The sequence below is a fragment of the Mixophyes fleayi genome, chromosome 1 (assembly GCF_038048845.1).
Source record: "Mixophyes fleayi isolate aMixFle1 chromosome 1, aMixFle1.hap1, whole genome shotgun sequence".
Lineage (NCBI taxonomy): Eukaryota > Metazoa > Chordata > Amphibia > Anura > Limnodynastidae > Mixophyes > Mixophyes fleayi.
Window position 1 is genome coordinate 174,185,601 of NC_134402.1, and position 19,526 is coordinate 174,205,126.

The 19,526-nt window shown below is 38.4% G+C and overlaps 1 protein-coding gene and 1 long non-coding RNA gene across 23 annotated transcripts in view; one reads left to right on the forward strand and one right to left on the reverse strand.

The window, feature by feature from the left end:
• Positions 1-244: 244 nt before the first annotated feature.
• On the reverse strand, positions 245-9,062 carry LOC142145005 (uncharacterized). Of its 3 annotated transcripts, none has more exons than XR_012689809.1 (6): positions 8,969-9,062; positions 7,464-7,677; positions 5,997-6,113; positions 4,271-4,336; positions 3,372-3,406; positions 245-799 (listed from the first exon to the last, which is right to left on the reverse strand). It is a non-coding gene; the product is annotated as an uncharacterized LOC142145005 (long non-coding RNA). The 3 variants fall into 3 exon arrangements; XR_012689808.1 differs by having other exon boundaries at positions 8,812-9,012; XR_012689810.1 differs by lacking the exon at positions 8,969-9,062 and adding an exon at positions 8,613-8,800.
• Positions 9,063-9,406: 344 nt separating this feature from the next.
• The window catches only part of SEC31A (SEC31 homolog A, COPII component), a 57,166-nt gene continuing 47,046 nt past the window's right edge, over positions 9,407-19,526 (forward strand). For 12 of the 20 annotated variants that reach the window (XM_075204258.1, XM_075204275.1, XM_075204284.1 and 9 more), the window contains exons 1-4: positions 9,409-9,597; positions 13,782-13,861; positions 16,548-16,671; positions 17,660-17,858. In XM_075204258.1, the coding sequence (XP_075060359.1) occupies positions 13,783-13,861; positions 16,548-16,671; positions 17,660-17,858 (402 nt within the window). In that variant the 5' untranslated portion in view covers positions 9,409-9,597; position 13,782. Of the gene's footprint in view, positions 9,598-13,781; positions 13,862-16,547; positions 16,672-17,659; positions 17,859-19,526 lie in introns of all 20 variants that reach the window. The other 8 variants (XM_075204370.1, XM_075204380.1, XM_075204423.1 and 5 more) reach the window with 3 other exon arrangements.

The window sequence follows — 19,526 nt, forward strand, 5'->3', positions numbered from 1 at the left end:
TGCTGCTAGTTTTGTTAATTTTAGATATAATATAGACAAAAGTCACAGATCATGGGATACTCTAGCCACATACTTTGTAAACTTACATTAACAGCTATCCTGCAGGCTGACACCTACTGATCCAGCAAGTGCACTGAAAACTACAAAAAAAATAGTCCATTCATGGGCACAAAATTCATTATTGCCAGGACTACTTTGGAAAGGTTTGCTATTCTGCTTTAATTGAAAATTTGAATGCAAAACCCATTGTTGAAACTTCATTTATTGACAAAAAAAATTGAATGTTGGAAAACAAATATTCATAGTGTCTACAAATTCATGTTAGTCAAACAGAGTCATCAATACTTTATAATATCCAGCCTGACAATACTTCATCAAGGTGAACACAGTTGCAGTTCTCTTAATTACCTATGGAAACAATCACATGTGCCATAGGCGCAGTCAAACAAACCCCTCTTCACCCTCCCCAAGAGCCAAATAGCTGACATACTGTTGCATCCAAAAACATGTATTAAAGTGAAAATAATTGATAATCTGATCCCATTGCAAAAAAACAAAACAAAAACGGAAATACATTTGTTAAGATGGCATTATGCAGTCACAGTCAACATTGAACTTTTAAACTATTACAATGATCAATTACTGCATATACACAATTAAACTGTTTAAACAATGTTCTAAAAAGAAGTTTAATATGCAATAAGTTGTGTTTTTCTGGGTCGGATGAAATGGCATCTTTGATTTGGTCCCTCCGGCAATGTTGACATCTGGATCTTTGGCCAATTAATCACAGGTAAATCTTAAATAGAAATATTACAATTAGTGAATATTTAGTCTTAAATTAATACATCTAACAGATTAGTGATATTTTGCAAGACTAATTTACTTGATACTTCTATTAAGATTTTGAACATTGAACAATGCTTTGACCTTTACTTCCACACCTAGGTGTGGTCTTAGTATGGAAACCTTTTAGTACAGTGTTTACATGCAAGTTGTGTATATTTTATATATAGTCATAGCCAAAAGTTTTAAAAATGACAGTATTGATTTTCACAAACTTTACTGCTTCAGTGTTTAGACCTTTTTGTCAGATGTTGCTATGGTATACTGAAGTAAAATTACAAGCACATCATAAGTGTCAAAGGTTTTTATTGGCAATTACATTACGTGTATGCAAAGAGTCAATATTTGTAGTGTTGCCCTTTCTCTTTTAAGACTTCTGCAATTCGCCCTGGCATGCTGTCAATCAACTTCTGGGCCACCCACTGACTGATGGCCGCCCATTCTTGCCTAATCAATACTTGGAATTTGTCAGAATTTGTGGGTTTTTGTTTGTCCACCAGTTCAATGGGATTAAGGTCTGGGGAATTTCCTGGCCCTAGACCCAAAATTTCGATGTTTTGATCCCCAAGCACTTGGTTATCACTTTTGCCTTATGGCAAGGTGCTCCATCATTCTGGAAAAGGCATTGTTCGTCACCAAACTGTTCTTAGATGGTTGGGAGAAGTTGTTCTTGGAGAATGTTTTGGTACTATTCTTTATTCATGGCTGTGTTCTTAGTCAAAATTGTAAATGAGCTCACTCCCTTGCCTGAGAAGCAACCCCACATATAAATGGTCTCAGGATGCTTTACTGTTGGCATGACAGGACTGATTGTAGCGCTCACCTTTCCTTATCCGGACAAGCGGTTTTCCAGATGACCCAAACAATCTGAAAGGGGATTAATTATAGAAAATGACTTTACCCCAGTCCTCAGCAGTCCAATCCCTGTACCTTTTGCAGAATATCAATCTGTTCCTGATGTTTACTAGCAACAATATCCTTGCATGTGAAGCCCTTTTTGTTCAAAGAAATGACTGTACGTGTTTCCTTGCAGCTAACCATGGTTAACAGTGGAAGAACAATTATTTCAAGCACAATCCTCCTTTTAAAGCTTCCAGTCTGTTATTCTAACACAATAAGCATGACAGAGTGATCTCCAGCCTTGTCATTGTTACTCTCACCAGTGTTAATGAGAGAATCACTAGCCTGATGTGAGCTAGTCCTTTTGTGGCAGGGCTGAAATGCAGTTGAAACTTTTTTGGGGGATGAAGTTCATTGTCATGGCAAAGAGGGACTTTGAAGTTAATTGCAATTCATCTAATCACTCTTCATGACATTCTGGAATATATGCAAATTGCCATCATAAAAACTGAGGCAACAGACTTTGTGAAAAATAATATTTATGTCATTCCTAAGACTTTTGGCCATGACTGTAGATCAGGTTTTACAAGTTTCACATGAGACTAATATTCCAAGTAGATTGTTTGAAGAGCTATTTCATTCAATATAGGAATCAGTTTTTTTAATCTTGCTTACAGACAAATATAGCATCATAGTTAAGTACAATGAAATGACAAGATACAAGGATTGATTTTGTTTTAAAAACTTACACTTTAACAAATGTATCAGGGTTCTTATAGCATGGAACAGTGAAACCCAACTACTACTATGCATTTAGAATTTTTCAAATAGACACAAAGAGCTCAGAGAACTCAGAACAAGCTGGTATTGCTTCAGGAGTTTACATTGGGCAGGAGAAATCAGTGACCCCTTGACTATTCTACAGCATGCTTAGGTGAACTGGGGCTCTAAGTTGTAGGACTTCCTGCTCCACAATAGATTGTAATCAGTTGTAGACAACTTGTGACTCATACAGACAGCAGCCCTTGCTGGTCTCTACTTTCTGACCAGGTTGCTACTTTATAGTAAGTAATAAGCAGCTTAATTACACTGTTTGTATTGTCTGTCTCCGGCCACAATAAGCCTCTGCTGCTAAGATTCTATTCTGCATAGACAAATCACTACATATTGCAGCAAGAGAAACAAATAGCAATTACAAGGGCAGAAAGGGAGCAGGATATAAGTGAGGGTAGGAAAGAAACTAAACTACCAGCAAGGAATACAAATTATTGAAAATGGTTCTGGTCAGGGAAGTGGCTATTAGTCACGCAAGGTGGTACAGTGGTTAAGATTGTTGCCACATAGCACCAAGGCAATGAGTTTTTCTGCACAGGGCTCCAACTGCAGTCTGTACATTCTTCTAGTGGTTGAGTTTCCCTTGAGTGCAGCAACACTTAGTGACTACGCTCCACTTGGGCAGAAACCAAGGTAAATGATTTAGCAGCAACATATGGTGCAGCGCTTAAATGTTTGCTTTTAAAGTGTAAGCATACATTCATTCCTGATTTGTATAACAGATTTCAACACATTGTATTCTAACAAAACAAAGAATTTCTCTGCAGCTTGCTGTGGAGAGGTCTGTATGAAAGTACTCCCAGAAGAAATACACAAGATTAAAAACAGTAAGAAAAAGTTTAAAAAGTTACCTGTAATTCCATGTGAAAAACAACTGTCATCAACCCTAAAAAAACAAAAAAACAATTTCATATAAAAACAAAATCAAGAGAAAAGAAATGTATTGTCGCTATTGCTTATGTCCTCATACAAATAAATTGTTAATCACAGATTATCATAATGTGAACAGCAATAAAGAGTTTTAATCATTGGACATAGGAAAATGTAGTATGGAACCAATATGGCAAACATTTAAACAGCAAGTGACTTCAATACTGCATTAGTGTGTACATTGCAACAATGAGTTTGTTCCAAAGCTTATTGTATTGTTTCATTTTAAACTGAACTAAAAAATGATGTTCAACGATGGAACAATGTTGTTTACGTTCTCCAGTGTGTATGCAGACATTGTATTTCTTCTGAATGTAAGAAATTGATGCACAGCCTTAAGCTAGGTGCACACTACAGGTTTTTCCACCTGATTACTGTGCCAGTGTACTTACTGCTTCAGTGTGTATGCTCCCAAGATCATGTTTAATCATATCAAAGCACATTGTATGGTTTCATTTGATTTCATAGTCAGATTAAAAATCTCTATAAAGGTGGAACGATGTTGGGTAAATTCTGCAGTATGTAAGCACTAAGCAGCAGTGTAGGCAGCTCTACATAGAGCTTACAGAGTCACAATCTTTTCAGCCGAAGGTTATGACATATGAAGAGCACAGATCGGAAGGTAAATTGTGTAAGTGTGTTCACATGAACCGGCATGCTGATCAGGACTTTCAGTTGTTAGTAAAATTGTGAATGCTATATTGGGAGAAATGTTATGTAGTGTGTACCTTGATTTCAAGCCAGATATTGGAAAGCATAGGAACACTTCACCTTTACTCCATAAATAATCTATTACTTCTCTACAAGTTGTTAAACTTACCTCCTAGACTGCTCTTCAGCCATTTGTGCTTCTCCATCTGGGCAGTTTCACCAGCACACAAGGCAGCTTAAAGAGGGTAAATGTGCAAGTTTACAACATGACTTCATAAACACAGATTTCAATACACAGATTTCAATAGCATACTACGAAATGTGTTCATTAACGTCAAAAATAATCTGTGCCTCAATCAAAAAAGTTACTGGAAACTTGTGGTAGAATATACCAGCAATGCACTCCTTGGCTCTCAGGATGACTTGATACAGGCCATTAAAAACTAAAGTGTAAAGAACAAAAGACATATATTCACCCCCAACTGCTGCATCATAAAGCCACATCAATTTAACCGACTCCGGCTTAAGAGACTAGTACAGTGGTTCCCAAACTTTTGCAGTTCGCGGCACCCTTAGAGTCTCCAAATTTTTTTAAGGCACCCCTCCAAAATAATTATTGAGCAGTCCTGTTTTAGAAGTAGTTGGGTCAAAAAATTGTAATAAGTATTTAGGTCACGACAGAAATACTTATTTAGTTGTATGCAAAAATGCCCCCTCTGCATCCAGACACTGCCCCCTGTCATGCTCTGTCCCCCTTCATGCCCCTCTCACGCTCTGTCCCCCTTCATGCCCCTCTCACGCTCTGTCCCCCTTCATGCCCCTCTCACGCTCTGTCCCCCTTCATGCCCCTCTCACGCTCTGTCACACCCACTCTGCCCCCGCTGTCACACCCACTCTGCCCCCGCTGTCACACCCACTCTGCCCCCGCTGTCACACCCACTCTGCCCCCGCTGTCACACCCACTCTGCCCCCGCTGTCACACCCACTCTGCCCCCGCTGTCACACCCACTCTGCCCCCGCTGTCACACCCACTCTGCCCCCGCTGTCACACCCACTGCCACAATCCCTGTCACTCCTCTGCCACGGGCCAGACAGAAGAAAAAAAAACAAAGCACATAAACTTACCAATCTGCCAGCAGCCTCCTCTCCCCGCAGCTTGTTACTGACATTGATATTCAGTGACAGCTGCGGGGAGAGGAGGCTGCTGGGTCCCGGCGGATTGGTAAGTTTATGTGCTTTGTTTTTTTTCTATGTCTGGCCCGCGGCACCCCAATGACAGCACCGCGGCACCCCTGGGAGCCGCGGCGCACACTTTGGGAACCGCCGGACTAGTATATCACTGTACGCATGTAGAAAATGATTCAAACAGTAAATGTGTCAGATGAACACAAGTGGTCATAGTGTACAATAGTCATACAACCCCACTCTTTGCAATGGAACAGTACTAGTCCACAAAAACACTAGCTTGAGAAACTTTCCTTGTTCTTCCATGAAAAATAATCTCTTGCTTTGAAATCCCCTCATGTGCTTCTCAAGTATTCAAACCTGCCTAGCACATGGGTCCAGCAATCCCTTTAGTGATCTGAGCATGATACTCTCCTGCTCTGAAGTCACACACACCCCCCCCCCCCCACACCTTATAGGCTTTCTTTCACAAGAGACAATTCAGGAGAGAAGCCCTTACATTAAAAATGTCAACCAATAAAGGTATACGTCCTCAGCCACAAACGATAATCACGGTTAACTCATGATGTGAACAGCAGTAAAAAGGCTTTCATCACTGGACGAAGATTAGAACACAGTTAGATCTCGCTAGCAAAACCACATTCAGTGGATTTAGTAACATTCTTTTAAAAGGTTTCTACAATTAACAATATTTGAAAGATTAGACTTACCTTGCCACTATGCTCCCAAATACAATAAAGGTTATTTAAACCATTTCCTCATGAAGGCTTGTACAATTCACAATGGTCCTTTCTCAGATAAGAAAACCAAATGCTTGATACAGGCATCTGCAATAGAGTAATGTGTTAAATTCAAATAACTAATTTTCCTAATGTTTCACTAATCACATGCCACCATCCTCATAAAACGAAGAAGTATAATCACAGCAGTCATGATGTGAACAGCAGATAAGTTTTAATCACTGGATGTGGAACATAATTGAGCACTACCAACAAACAGGAAAAAATATTTTGCAGATGGTGAAATACTCGGATGTGACAAATCAATGTATTCAGTCGTTTGGCCAGCAACCAGGTCATATGAGGCACCATGAAATTGGGTTAGCCAATATGCTCATACAGAACAATGTTAAGTCAATTTGGACAAAGGTACAAAATAGCAATATGGGGTCAGCTTGAGACTATATTCCTGACGCCTCAGCATTGGTGGTACCGGCCAAGTCCAAGTTGCATTCAGCTTGGTATATCAAACAGGACAAGTTATATTTTATGGAGATGTAGTGAGAATATTTAACTAGTGTTGCCCACAAAAAAATTAGTCTGTTGCTGAAATTAAAATATTCCATGGGTACATCTTCATAAAAGACAACTGTTCTATCCAGCTTTCAAACAAAGCTCAAACAGCAGCTGAACAGAGCTCAGGCTTAGCAGATTACATATGCTGACAGCAATCGGTATGCAACATTAAAAAGTGGATCAGGGTTTGGCAAGAAGAGTAAAACCCCACAAAGCTCGATCTCATTCAATATCCTTTTTTTTTACCAGTGTGTATGCTTCCCTATGCTGTTGGACGCACAGAAATAGAACAGGTTATGTTCTAAGAATCACAGTGACTACGAAAACCGCAAATGAGGATGGTAAAACAGGCAACTTTTAACACAAGATGCAAATACATGCATGTTTTTCCACGCACTACAAATGCAAGTCTTGTACTCAACTTTTACAGTAATCTGACATTATAACTGGAGAAATTTGTACCTTTTAGTTCTTGAAGTGCAGAGAGACAATATACAGTGAATGAAACTAACTTGATGATGCCCTAGATAGTGATGCTAAAGGTCATTATGGAACCCACTGAAAACATGTGGTGAGCAAAAGTGAAAGTTTCTTCAGCACCACCCATTCTATATTGTGTTGAAAGAACTTAAAATGATGTTAAAGACAAAATACCCAGAGCAGCTCTGGTTTCTACAACTAAAAAAGTTTGAGATAATGATTCCTATAGCAATTTTCCATTACTAAGTTATTGCCATTAAAGTTAGGGCAGCACAGACTCAAGAGTCTTGTCATTCTAAAATGGGGCGGAAGGTTAATACAAGTTAACTTTAGTTTCCCCAACTCCAGAGCCATGTGATGGATTCTTCCAGTTTTGATTTACATATTCAATTAAAGACTTACCAGATCTTGATGCTTTGTGGAATGTAATTTTGGCACCTGTGTGTCTGTTGTGGCATTCAGTTGGTCTGTACAACAGCATTATGTCACATTCCAGACTTGGTGACTGCTCTTATGAGATATGTAGAAAGTCAGAGTCCCAGATGGTATTGCCTCAGTATAATCACTCATCTTTTCAGAAAGGTTTATAATGCTCACTTCAACACTGTTGGATATTCTGTTTAATGGAAAAAATTTAAAAAACGTGTTAGCGATTTAATACTACATTCCTATCTACATACCAAGAACACATACTTGCACAACTATTGTGGATAAGAAATATGGGTCAATGAGATGGGGGTTGGCTTTGCTATTGGGTACCCAACACCTTTACCTTAATTTGCATATTTTGTTTGCTAATATTACCAAACCTAATCATACAGGCCAAGCAATTAATGCTTCATGGGCACAGTACATACATGAGCAATAAATACATGTTGGCTATTGTGGCAAAGGGTACATATTAGCAAGTATTACAAAGCTCAATACTGAATCCAGAATAGAGGAAATGCACAGGTTTACTTTTTCAGTCTCTCTGAATTTATAATGCCTGACCCATTAGCCACCTCCCAGCAAATAGCAAGCCATGGCACCACCCCTTTGTTCCAGTCAAAATGGAGGGATCACACACATTTGAATTAAGTTGCAGTAAATTCATCACTGTCTTTCTGCACCTTCTGAAGCAGCAGCACATCTGTAGCTAGGAGCTTCCTATCGGAAAACAATGTGCAAGCAAAATATCTACTAGTGAGAAGACTACTAGTGTGTCCCCAGGGCTGAAAGAACTTTGAGAAGTGACAGGTTTTGGAACCAGTGAACTCTGAAACGGAGCAAGCAGTGCTGGGGAGGGGAGCATGGCCTAAGATTGCTGCAACAGCCACAATCCTAAACACAAATGAGAACAGAGACAAAATAGAAGGTTTTTAACTCATGTGGTTGCATGCTTAGCACCTACAGTAAAAAAAAAAATCCATTCCAGGCACAGCATTTTAACAAAGTGTGGAGCATGAAATTAAGTGGTAATGTGAAATATTAAGATAACTGATAAAATTACATTGTCCATTACAACTGTAGGTATTCTGCATTAGTTAAAATATTTTTACCCACTCCTACCTTTTATTTTTTCCAGAGACACTTTCTAGTTGGGCGGATGCATCGAATCATAGCACTATGCACATCAGAGACACTGAATAAGACTAAACGATTTGCATCAGAAAGACTGCTCTAGAAAATGGATGCTTGCAAGTGTCTATAGAAACACAATACACATAGCACTTCTAGCTATTGTAGAACTCAAAACAACATGACATACAAGTGTGCTGAACACCAAGCCCTGCAGCACAGACACATGTCGCATAACTACGCTTCCATCCCAGCACCATCAGGCAGCTTTGAGTAGCGGGTGTCCACCATAGAAAGGCTCTTAGAGGCGCCGTGCTATAATCATGGCTTCTGGTGAAACCACTCACCTCCTTCCCCTGCTCCGGCCGCGCTTCAAATGGCCGATAGTCACTCGGTCACACGTTCTTAAAGGTTTTACGCGCAAGTAGGTCACGTCTGTTACGTCACACGCAGAAATACGCCGCAGGAAGAGGCTAGGCCGGAATAGCTGCAATTATACATTGCGGCCATACTTGTGCCTGGCAGTTACAGACAGTCCTCTTTGGACGTTATGTTGTTGTTACTGGTATAGTAACATGTGCTATTGGTATAATGTAAACGGAATAACAGTGAGACTGGCGACATCTGTGCTGTGTATGATGATAATCCCGGTGTATAGTCATGGGGCAAGCTGAGTTATAACTTTGAGTAAGTCGCCTGTGTCAGCTCCCAGTTGTATACAGTACAGTAGTACTGTAGCGGCGGCGCAGGCCTATGTGGGCGGGATTCTGGTTGCCACGTTGAGCTGGACGTGGAGGGGAGGAGTCGGGGAACAGAGCAGCCGGGCAGGGTAGAGGCGGCGGGGACGTGAGCACCAGAACAGCCTGGACATCCTGAGCTAGTCGCCTTCACCTGCATTCCCGGGGGAGGGAGCACCTGGCAGCCTCTAGACTTCCTGGTTACCGATTCTGTTCTCTCATTCCTGATCCGTAGTTAGGTGAGTGTGCGGGGGCTGAGTTGGTGACCGGAGGCAACCTGGCCGGCACTTTATAGCAGATGAGCAGCAGTGACCGCAAGATGTCAGCTGCTGGTGACTTCCCTAATCTGCCGGTTACTTCAGGCTGTACCTCCATTCAGGCAGACAGCAGAGTGATCTTTACCCATTTGTGTTCCCAAAACGATTTTGCAGTGACCAGTGTGCTATGTGCCCAGGGGAGGGCTGGGCAGGAAGAAATACAGAGGTAGAAGCAGCCATACAGTACTATAGGATTATCTCCCATAGCCATATGGGTGTATGTTATCTATATAGTTACTACAGAGTATACTCATTTAAGTTTTCCCATCAGTGTCAGCCAACATCTGTAATAACAGAAGTGGACTTGGGGCAATTGGACCACACTGCCCTCCTCTTGTTATTACCTCATGGATTAAACACCGTTCGGTCTGCCTTTCATATGTGAAACGAAGTGTGATTTTACAGATTAAGTGGGATTTATAGGAAGCTGAAAAAGGTGGCTCAGTAGGTGTGTGGTATACAGTGCAGACCTGTGTTAGCTGGAAAGTGTATTGACCTTTGCATCTGCCTGTCTCTCTGAGCCTCTAGTACTCAGACGTGTTCTATAAAACAGGCAACTTTGGCCTAAGGACTGAAAATTGTCCAGATGTAGTGTGGGCTTTAAAGTATCATGTGTGTACTTTGCTCTTCATTACCCAGTGTTATTAAACAATTTACCTTAATTGATACTATTACTTTCCTATACCTGTATTACATTACCCCATACACTAACAACAATGTGGTGTTTATTTTACATTGTTATATGGGATTTCTTGTAAAAAGAAAATACAGCTGACCTCACAGCGCTGGAAGAATATCTGGTGCCAGAATAAATAGCAAAAAAAGATAATAAACTGAATCTGTGGATCTATATGTATTATACTAAAAACTTTTTGATAAAACACTTAAGACAAGATAAAATATCAAAGCTGTATTTCTAAATATATAAATAAGCTGACCAAATTCCCATAGAATGAATAACATGAAATAATTACATAAATACAATGTATTTACATATATTGTCTTAGTAACCTTCCATCCGTGTGGAAGATAAAATGAATGTGCTGCATTGATAAACATTCCAAAGGAAGAATAAGGTTCCTGGAGTGCCATAAAGCACAGACAAAGATATTGATGTTGTTCAGATGGTAAAGGGTTGTGCTAGCACATATAATAAAACAATGTTTCGATCCCTCATCTGTTCAGGGGATATCTTTGTTGCTGGACAATGAATAAAGGTTTAACCATCTTTTCATAGAAGGAGAGAAGCACTTATCTTTTAGTTTATAGTATATTCCTCCATAATTTCTTCTTGTTTCAATTTTTTTTTGACTGATAAATCGACAAAATGGTATATTTGTAGTTTTCTGAAAAATTGGATCCCTTATAATAAACTCTTGAGAATGTTTTAATTCATTTGTATCAAAGTCAAGCATCTCCGTAATTGCTGCCATATAATCATCATCAACATTTATTTATATAGCGCCAGCAAATTCCGTAGCACATTACAAGTGGGAACAAACATTAATAAAACAATACTGGGTAATACATACAGACAGAGAGGTAAGAGAACCCTGCTCGCAAGCTTACAAAGTAGTTGTATTGGTGTGTGTGAGTCATTTTACATAGAACATTTCTGTTTTAAGACTTCAAGCTTTTCACTAAGTCTTACTTCTGCATTTCCTGAAAGTTATGCAATATAAAGAAGTTATGCCCTCCTAAGCAAAGGTTTTGGAAATACACGTTTAGAGGCAGTTGAAATGTTGGTGATGCTATTTTGATGCTGCCTTAGTGGCAGCTAGGGAGTGGCATGCAAAGGCAGCTTTCGATGCCCTGAGTTTAGGCTACGTTCAAACTAACCTGTCCTGTCAGCCTGGGATTAGCTGATTAACGGCAAAACCACAGGGGTACCAAGCCCTCTGGTCCCTGCAGTTGATCGTATTTGTGTAGTGTGTTACTATGAAAATTGTATGTTTAGGTAGTCTTACACTCACAGTTATGCATAAGAGGATTATAGGTGGAGATCCGCGTGAAGTACAAATACAGTCACACATGCCATTTATGAAGCACTTACCAGGTTTTAAAAATAAACCATCCACATTTTGTTTTTAAGAAATGAGCAACAAAAAATGCAACCAAGAAGCTGCTGATACAAATCCATTATAATAAAAAAGATACAATAAACATGATTGCAAAATATTTTATAAAACTTCAATTGCATTACTGACATTACAATTAATTAGTTTTAAGGAAATAAAGTTGCTGATTCTACTGTTAGCTTAAGCAATGATGTGTCTTTACGGCTATGTTTTTTCATGCTCAGGCGGTACAGATTTCCATTTTTTTAATACAGACAGAGGTGAAATAACATAAATAAAGTGGTGAATGCTGCATTCAAGCATGATGTAATAAGGATTAAACAGACTTCAGGGCACCAGTGATGTGTAAAAGCTGCAGATGGCTTTATCAAGTGAGCAGAAATGTTGCACAATGATATCTGGTGCAACATTTTTGCTTCAAAATAATCAGTGAGCAACACCTATAAATACACTTTTATAATATGTTCATAAGCATTTTAGAAATGCCTGAGATTACTATTAGTGGACTCACTATTCTAAAGTAGCTGAGTAGTATAGAAATCCCTAAAATGGAAGCCTAGCTAATTACTACATTGCTTATCTGAAATAACCCACACTTTGCAAATGACAGTGAAGAAATTCAGCAGAACATTACCCAGAATAATTCAAAGTTTCATTGCAGTGGATGTCTTTGTAAGATTTGAAATACCTCAGTTTAAAACTTGTGTTCCACTTGTCAGTTCCTAAATACACATAAGCACAATGGCTGATAAGGTTTGTAGTGACTCATTCTATATCCTTTTAATACATAAAGCTGAGCGAGGTCAAAGTGCAAACTTAAACTTTTTGTTTGTGACATGCACTGTACTTGTTTCATACATAAAGTATAATTATTTTAATGTTGTATTAGAATTATGAAATGGGAACTACTCCCTAAAACTGCAATGGTAACATGGAACTTGGTTATGTTGTAAAGGGCCTTGTGTGCAAAAGCTGTATGTTATTACAGGGTAATGTCAAGTTGCAAATAAAAAACCTACCCATCCCCAAACAAAGATAAAGAATGTCATGTAGTTGTATTACAGAGAATAGCCTGAAGGTATGCGGACTCAGTAAAGCATGGATAAAAGGTTAATCAAAATCTGCTGAGCATCACAGAATGGAACTGTATTTTGTTCACTGTACATTAAAATAAAATCCTAGCTAAGCCCATGAAAAATAACTATCGTGGAATACTCAGTAAACCTAATTGCCAAATCCTTGTTTAGGCAAATGTAACTAATAAATACTGGATTGTAAAATATTGGTACCTAGTCATTTATTGCTGGTGCCTGCATTTGTGTTTAACTTCAATGAGTAGTCATATATATTTATTATTTAAAGGATGCTTCCGTTTTCAAGCAAGTGGCTGTCTTTAAATATATTAGGCCTAAACATACAAATGGTACATGTGAGCTTTATTATGAGACAATCGGCACTGCATAACATTCAGTGGAGTTCAATTGTTTTGTTTCATTGCTCAAGGTAACAAACACAGATATGCAGTCTTAGGACTGTCTGGTCTGCTCCCTCCTACATCAAACAACATTTTGTGTTACCTTCTCTGCAGCTCTTAGCTCCCCTCAGGCTGTGTAGAACTCTTAACAGTCTCTAATTCCACCGGGCAGCTTGGTAATGTTATCACAGGGTAGAGACCGGGGTGTTTAGTGTTGTTATTGGGTCACATTCTGAGGTTGATGGGAGTTATAGCTTTTTGGCACAATCATTGAACACAGCGCTGTGATGGAGGAAGGGCAATGGAAACAAGCAGGAGGCTACAGACCGAAAGCTTAGGAAGGAGGTGTTCTCCATCAGCACTGTGTACTGATGTAAAGCTTCTGTCAAATTGAAGAGGGAAGAGTGTGGTGTCCTTCACACCTGTAAATTAAATGAAATTCACTTGTTTTACTATAATATTGAATCAAAATATATCAATTCATTGTGACAAGCGCTCTTAACTCTTATACCGTGTCCAAGCTATTTCCATCTTAACGGCTTGTTTTTATGCAGAATGAAGCTTAAAGAGATTGATCGCACTGCTATGCAGGCCTGGAGCCCCTCTCAGCAACATCCTATATACCTAGCAACAGGTGAGTATTTTTATTATTGTTTTCTGTTTAAGAGGTTTTGATTCTCTGTTTATTTTACAAAGCTGAAAATCTTCAAAATAACTTCATGTTGCACAGGTAAAGTGCATTTACAGATCTTCCTCTCCAACATGGCTATAACATAAATATAAAACCTTGGGAAGATGGAATTTTAAAATATTAGTATTGTGTCTTCTCGCATTCCTGGATTATTTATTGTTATGTTAAATGATGTCAAACGTAATTGTAGCTTTGTGCATTTTATTGTGTAATCATGGTGATATGTGAGTACCATACATTAATGTGGTTCTACCACCCATCTGTCCAACATTTATTAAAAGTTTGTTTACCATTAATAAAATGTTAGGTAGTCAAACCTGTGTTGTATTTTCTTGTATTTACTTTACTTTTTGTTTATTGGAATAAATAAAATCCTTCAAATTCCACCTAACACATCTATGGGCTATAAATAGATAAAACTGTCAATCATCTGGTGGGATAATGTAAAACCTTCGGGGCAGCTAACAACATGGAATAGTTAAAGGGGTTGTCTTTGCTGTATCGGTGGGGCAAAATTGGACATCTCCTTTAAAATGTGTGCAGAGCTGCTCACATATCTGGAATGTGTAACTGGCACATCACCGCGGCCATTACAGTGTTTACACGGATGTGAGAAGGGAGTGTCTGTCCTTGTTCTTATTTTACCGCAATTAGGGATATTCTGAGTTTTGGTAATGGAGAAGTAAATGTCTGTTATATTTATTGTGTCAGTGAGAGGAGAGACGAAAGAAATATCTGGGAGGGACCATTTCCATTAAGGACATCCCCTTTCCATTTCAGTTCTGTCCTAGGAGTAAATATTTAAGGAACAAAACAAACGTGCACACTGTTTTTCCAGCTATTAAAAACATTTTAATGCATAGTTCAAGCATTATTACATTTATGTCTAATTCATAAAATGACTGCTTATTGCAAATTGGTGTGGTCCATCTCTTTTAAAAAGATATTGGTCATCACATAGGTGGTGTGTGGAGAGACACAGACAGAAAAGGGTGGTGGATGCACCTTGAAAGATACCAGTTTTTAAGGTTGCATGAATGTGTCACAAGTACATTTCAGATCACCTCATTTTTTCACTGACTGCTTTTGGAGCCACTTACTCAATATTTTCTTGCAGCTAGCGCCCCATGTTTACTTGAAGCATACTATAGATTCTGACTCTCTGACAGGTTCATGAAAAATATTTTTTATATTAACATTGATAAGGTGTTGCTGTTAAAGAATTCACAAAGTTAAGCCTCTCAGGGACAGAGTTTGTTCCCAGCTATGTATTCTTCTCTATACAGTTTTCATCTCTTTCATCACACAAAGTCCCCCAAACAAGTCCTCCGTGCTATATTAACTGCCTTGTGTACCTAACTCGAAGTACTTTGATGAACCTGTTCTGTCCTTTACATAATTGGCAACATTTGACTACAATTTTCAGGAACCCCTTGCTGGTAAGCAAGTGTATCCGTGCAAAGCAGTCTATAAAGGTATAGGATATCTCCCTATACAACATGACATGGCCACTGGATATACTCATAATTATATCTCTTGCATTTGAATTTGCTTCCTTTCCGAATAAGACAATTTGCTTTTTTTGCAAGTAAGTTCGCGTGTACCCAGCAAGAATATAGTGCTACACTACAGAACCAGGCAAACACTAACACTTCCCATCCAAGCTATACATATACTCAGGAAATTTTGTCCTGAAACTGTGGTTGCCATGGTAGTCCTATGACGCCTCGCAAATTGTAAATCCATAATAGCAGCTTGAATAAAAACTTTAAGGAAAAATGAACAGCTCCATGATCTGTTATAATACACAGTTTTATAAGTTCACTTATCTGTATAGATACATTTATACCATTCTTAGTTTTTATGGTCACAGAACTCCTTGGTGACTTCTAATATCCATACCTTAAGAGGTACATTATTGATCATATCATTTGCACTAGTATACTCAGGCCTTGACCTACAACCATGACAGGTAGTCAGTTTAATGGTATATTCATTATTCCACATTTAAAACATATTACATGGTATTTTCTTCAACATTTTAACTTGTAATACAAATGTCACACTTTTTACAACTGTTGTGTTGCAAAGTGTGACATTTGTCTATTTTTGAATGCTGGCAGAAAAGATACAAGGCTTATCAAAGTGAAAGGTAGACACATTTATTTTAATAACACAAAAAAGATGTAGGTCTGCCCAAGTGTGCTCAAAGAGAGAAAAACTGTAAACATCCAAGCATTAAACCAGCTAGATGCCAGGGACTCTGTTCTGTTTTCCTGATACAAGGTTGTGCTTGGATGACCTTCAGGGAATATGTGAATATTGTATCAGATAAAGTATATTTTTTAATGTTACTCCTTAAACCAAAATATAATGTTTTTTTTAGTGGATGACAATACAACTTTTCCATAGCACCAGAACAGGCCAAGAACACATTTCACAAACACGCTCAGGACATTCAGTCTTTCCTTAGCCCCCAATAATCTCATTTTAATAATCTGATCAGGATGGAGGTCCTTACACCTGCAACACATACTGTGGGGAATATAACAGGTGACCCATATACAGATTACCGTAGCTATACAATTAAAACCTTACAATTCTTTCCCCTTTTTCTATGCTCTGTCAGGTACTTCTGCTCAGCAACTAGATGCCACATTCAGCACAACTGCCTCCTTGGAGATATTTGAACTAGATTTGGATGATCCCTCACTGGACATGAAATCATGTGCTACATTTGCATCCTCTCACAGGTATTTAGTTTAACAGTTTAATTTAGAAGGACTATACATGCTTACATTCTAATTTGCAGGTTAGAATAACTGTGGCTTCTGTGGTTATCATTCCATATGTGAATTTTGAAACAGCATAATAGAGTAGTGAAGTTCCATTCACACCATTGTGCACAATGAGGAACTAGGAGGATTATACTAAAGGACATAAAGACATATTTACTGTATATTCGAGGACTACAAGTAGGCAAGTAGAGTGTGTGTGTGTGTGTGTGTGTGTAGATATATATATATATATATATATATATATATATATATATATATATATATATAAAAATATATACACACAGTATATACTGTGTGTGTGTATATACACACAGTATATACTGTGTGTGTGTATATATACTGTATATAAAGAGAGAGAGAGACTTAGGGCTAGATTTACTAAGCTGCGGGTTTGAAAAAGTGGGGATGTTGCCTATAGCAACCAATCAGAATCTAGCTTTCATTTATTTAGTACCTTCTACAAAATGACAGCTAGAATCTGATTGGTTGCCATAGGCAACATCCCCACTTTCTCAAACCCGCAGCTTAGTAAATCTAGCCCTTAGTGTCTTTTAAGTAAGCAATGCTACAGGATCGTCAAGAGCAAGCCACAAACTAAAGAAGCAAATCAATACATAGATTTATTTTAAAACCCTAAAGTCTTGTTTTTATGTTGCTGTGAAAAGACGTGATATAAATGGAGGAGTAAATGTTCTGTGTGTATTATCGGCATGTTACCAGCTCTTCTTTATCACCATATAAAATCCTAATTATGTTAATGGGTTGCCCAAAAACAAAAATGCATGCGTTATTAATGTAATTCAATGTTTTTCACCATTATTGCGTGGTGTGGTGATATAGAAATATAATCTCCTGGTAACCAATGCCTGAATGAATTTATGTTATGCTTAAACATTAATTTACATTTTGCTATAATTGTATATCTATTGTGACTTGCTTTTAGGTACCATAAGCTAATTTGGGGGCCACACATAATGGGCTCGGACAGCAGCGTTTCAGGTGTTTTAATAGCCGGAGGAGAGAATGGAAATGTAATTCTTTATGACCAAGCTAAGATTTTGGCTGGTGATGATGATGTAGTAATCACTCAGCAGGATAAACATACTGGACCAGTAAGAGCTTTGGATGTGAACCCATTTCAGGTTAGATATGTTACTTTTTCTGTTATGTGTCTTTACTGAGGAATAGTATGCATACCTTTTTATTTTAATGTCCAAACCCTAAAAAAAAACCAGTGTGGTTATAGTAACATTCATCAATAATACTATGGCTTTGTATAAATTTCCTTAAACTAAGGGGTACTTTGAGTACATTTACACACATTCAATTGTACATACTTTAAGGCGTACTCAATGCACGGGGGTACAGATCAAGTGTTAAGGAACCCTAAATTAATGGCTTTCATATTTTCCTGAAGAGCTGCAATGGTGCATTCAAACAGACCCAGATATGTATGTTTGTGTTATGTACATTACCTCATTCAGGCCCTTGTGCTAAACAGAAATCTGTTTGATAGGGAGACCAACATACATTGAGATACCACTGTATTTCTAGTTGCATATGGTCCACTATTGACATACTATGCTTGAGTGCTCCAGCTCCTGGTATAAAAAAATTTAAACACCCCTTTGTCAGTGCAGCTTACTGGAGTGTTTGTTCACAACTAAGTGGCAGGAGAACATTAGTGTGTAGATGTGATGATACTGGGCTTAGTGTAGTGTTCTGTTCTGCAAAACTGACCTACCCGGTACCTATTAAAGGTTCAAAAATCACCCTGGCAAATATCCAAAAGAAAATAAAATAGGTTTATTTAACACAATGGCAGCACCAAACAGCAATGATAAAATTTAAATAATAACCTGCAACAAATAACACTACAGTCTGGCACAGGCAACATACAGGGTATAATGATAACATCTCACCAGTATCCTAGCCACTATCAGGGGGTTCCGTCTATCCAAACTTCTCCTGAGTACCAGCAAGGCAGCGTCACTGTCCCTTTTTGGCAGACACACAGCTCCCCAAGACCTAAAGAGAGTAGATGAGGCAAAGGCAGTACTCCAAGGACCGATTGTCCCTTTCCTGTCAGAGAAAAGACCAAGGCCTCAATGCCAACCTGCCTTCAGGTATCACTGGGTAGTGAATGCCTCCTTGCTGCTCTCTGGAGCTAATTTTTAAAGGCAGAAATGACCTTCTCTGGAGTTTCAGGACCTGCCTGATTGGTCCTTTTCTGTGTTGACCTTTTCACAGGTAAACATATAGACAAAGGGATAGCAGATGAGCCACTCTTGATATAATTAGGGACATGTATTGTTCTGTGGCTATACAGCAGAAGTTGTTTAAACAAGTAAGGTTACAATCCAGAGACATTACATTTAAACATATAATGTAGTCATCTATCTGTTGACCTTTTCCCTATGCTAGCACACACAGACACACAGCTAAACAAAGACAATAGACCCCCTCTGGTGTGATTTACATTCATACAAGAGTTTTGTAGACAGTAATCTGTTTTCCTAGCTGAAACAATGGACTAGTCTGTATGTATACAAAAGATAAGAACACCATGCTGCCAGATATATAACCATTTAAAAATACAATATGTACAATTTTAAATATGATTGACAAATATGGGGAAACAGAGGGCTAGAAAACGTATATGTTTTTATAGTGTACAGTTTGTGAGAACAAGGTGTAGACTGGTTGAGGGATTTTAATACCTCGGTTCATCACAATAGACATCTGCATTAGGAAGTAGTTCAGTTTCATTGCTTTAGCCTGTATGTCTGTCTAGGTCTTTATTAATTAAG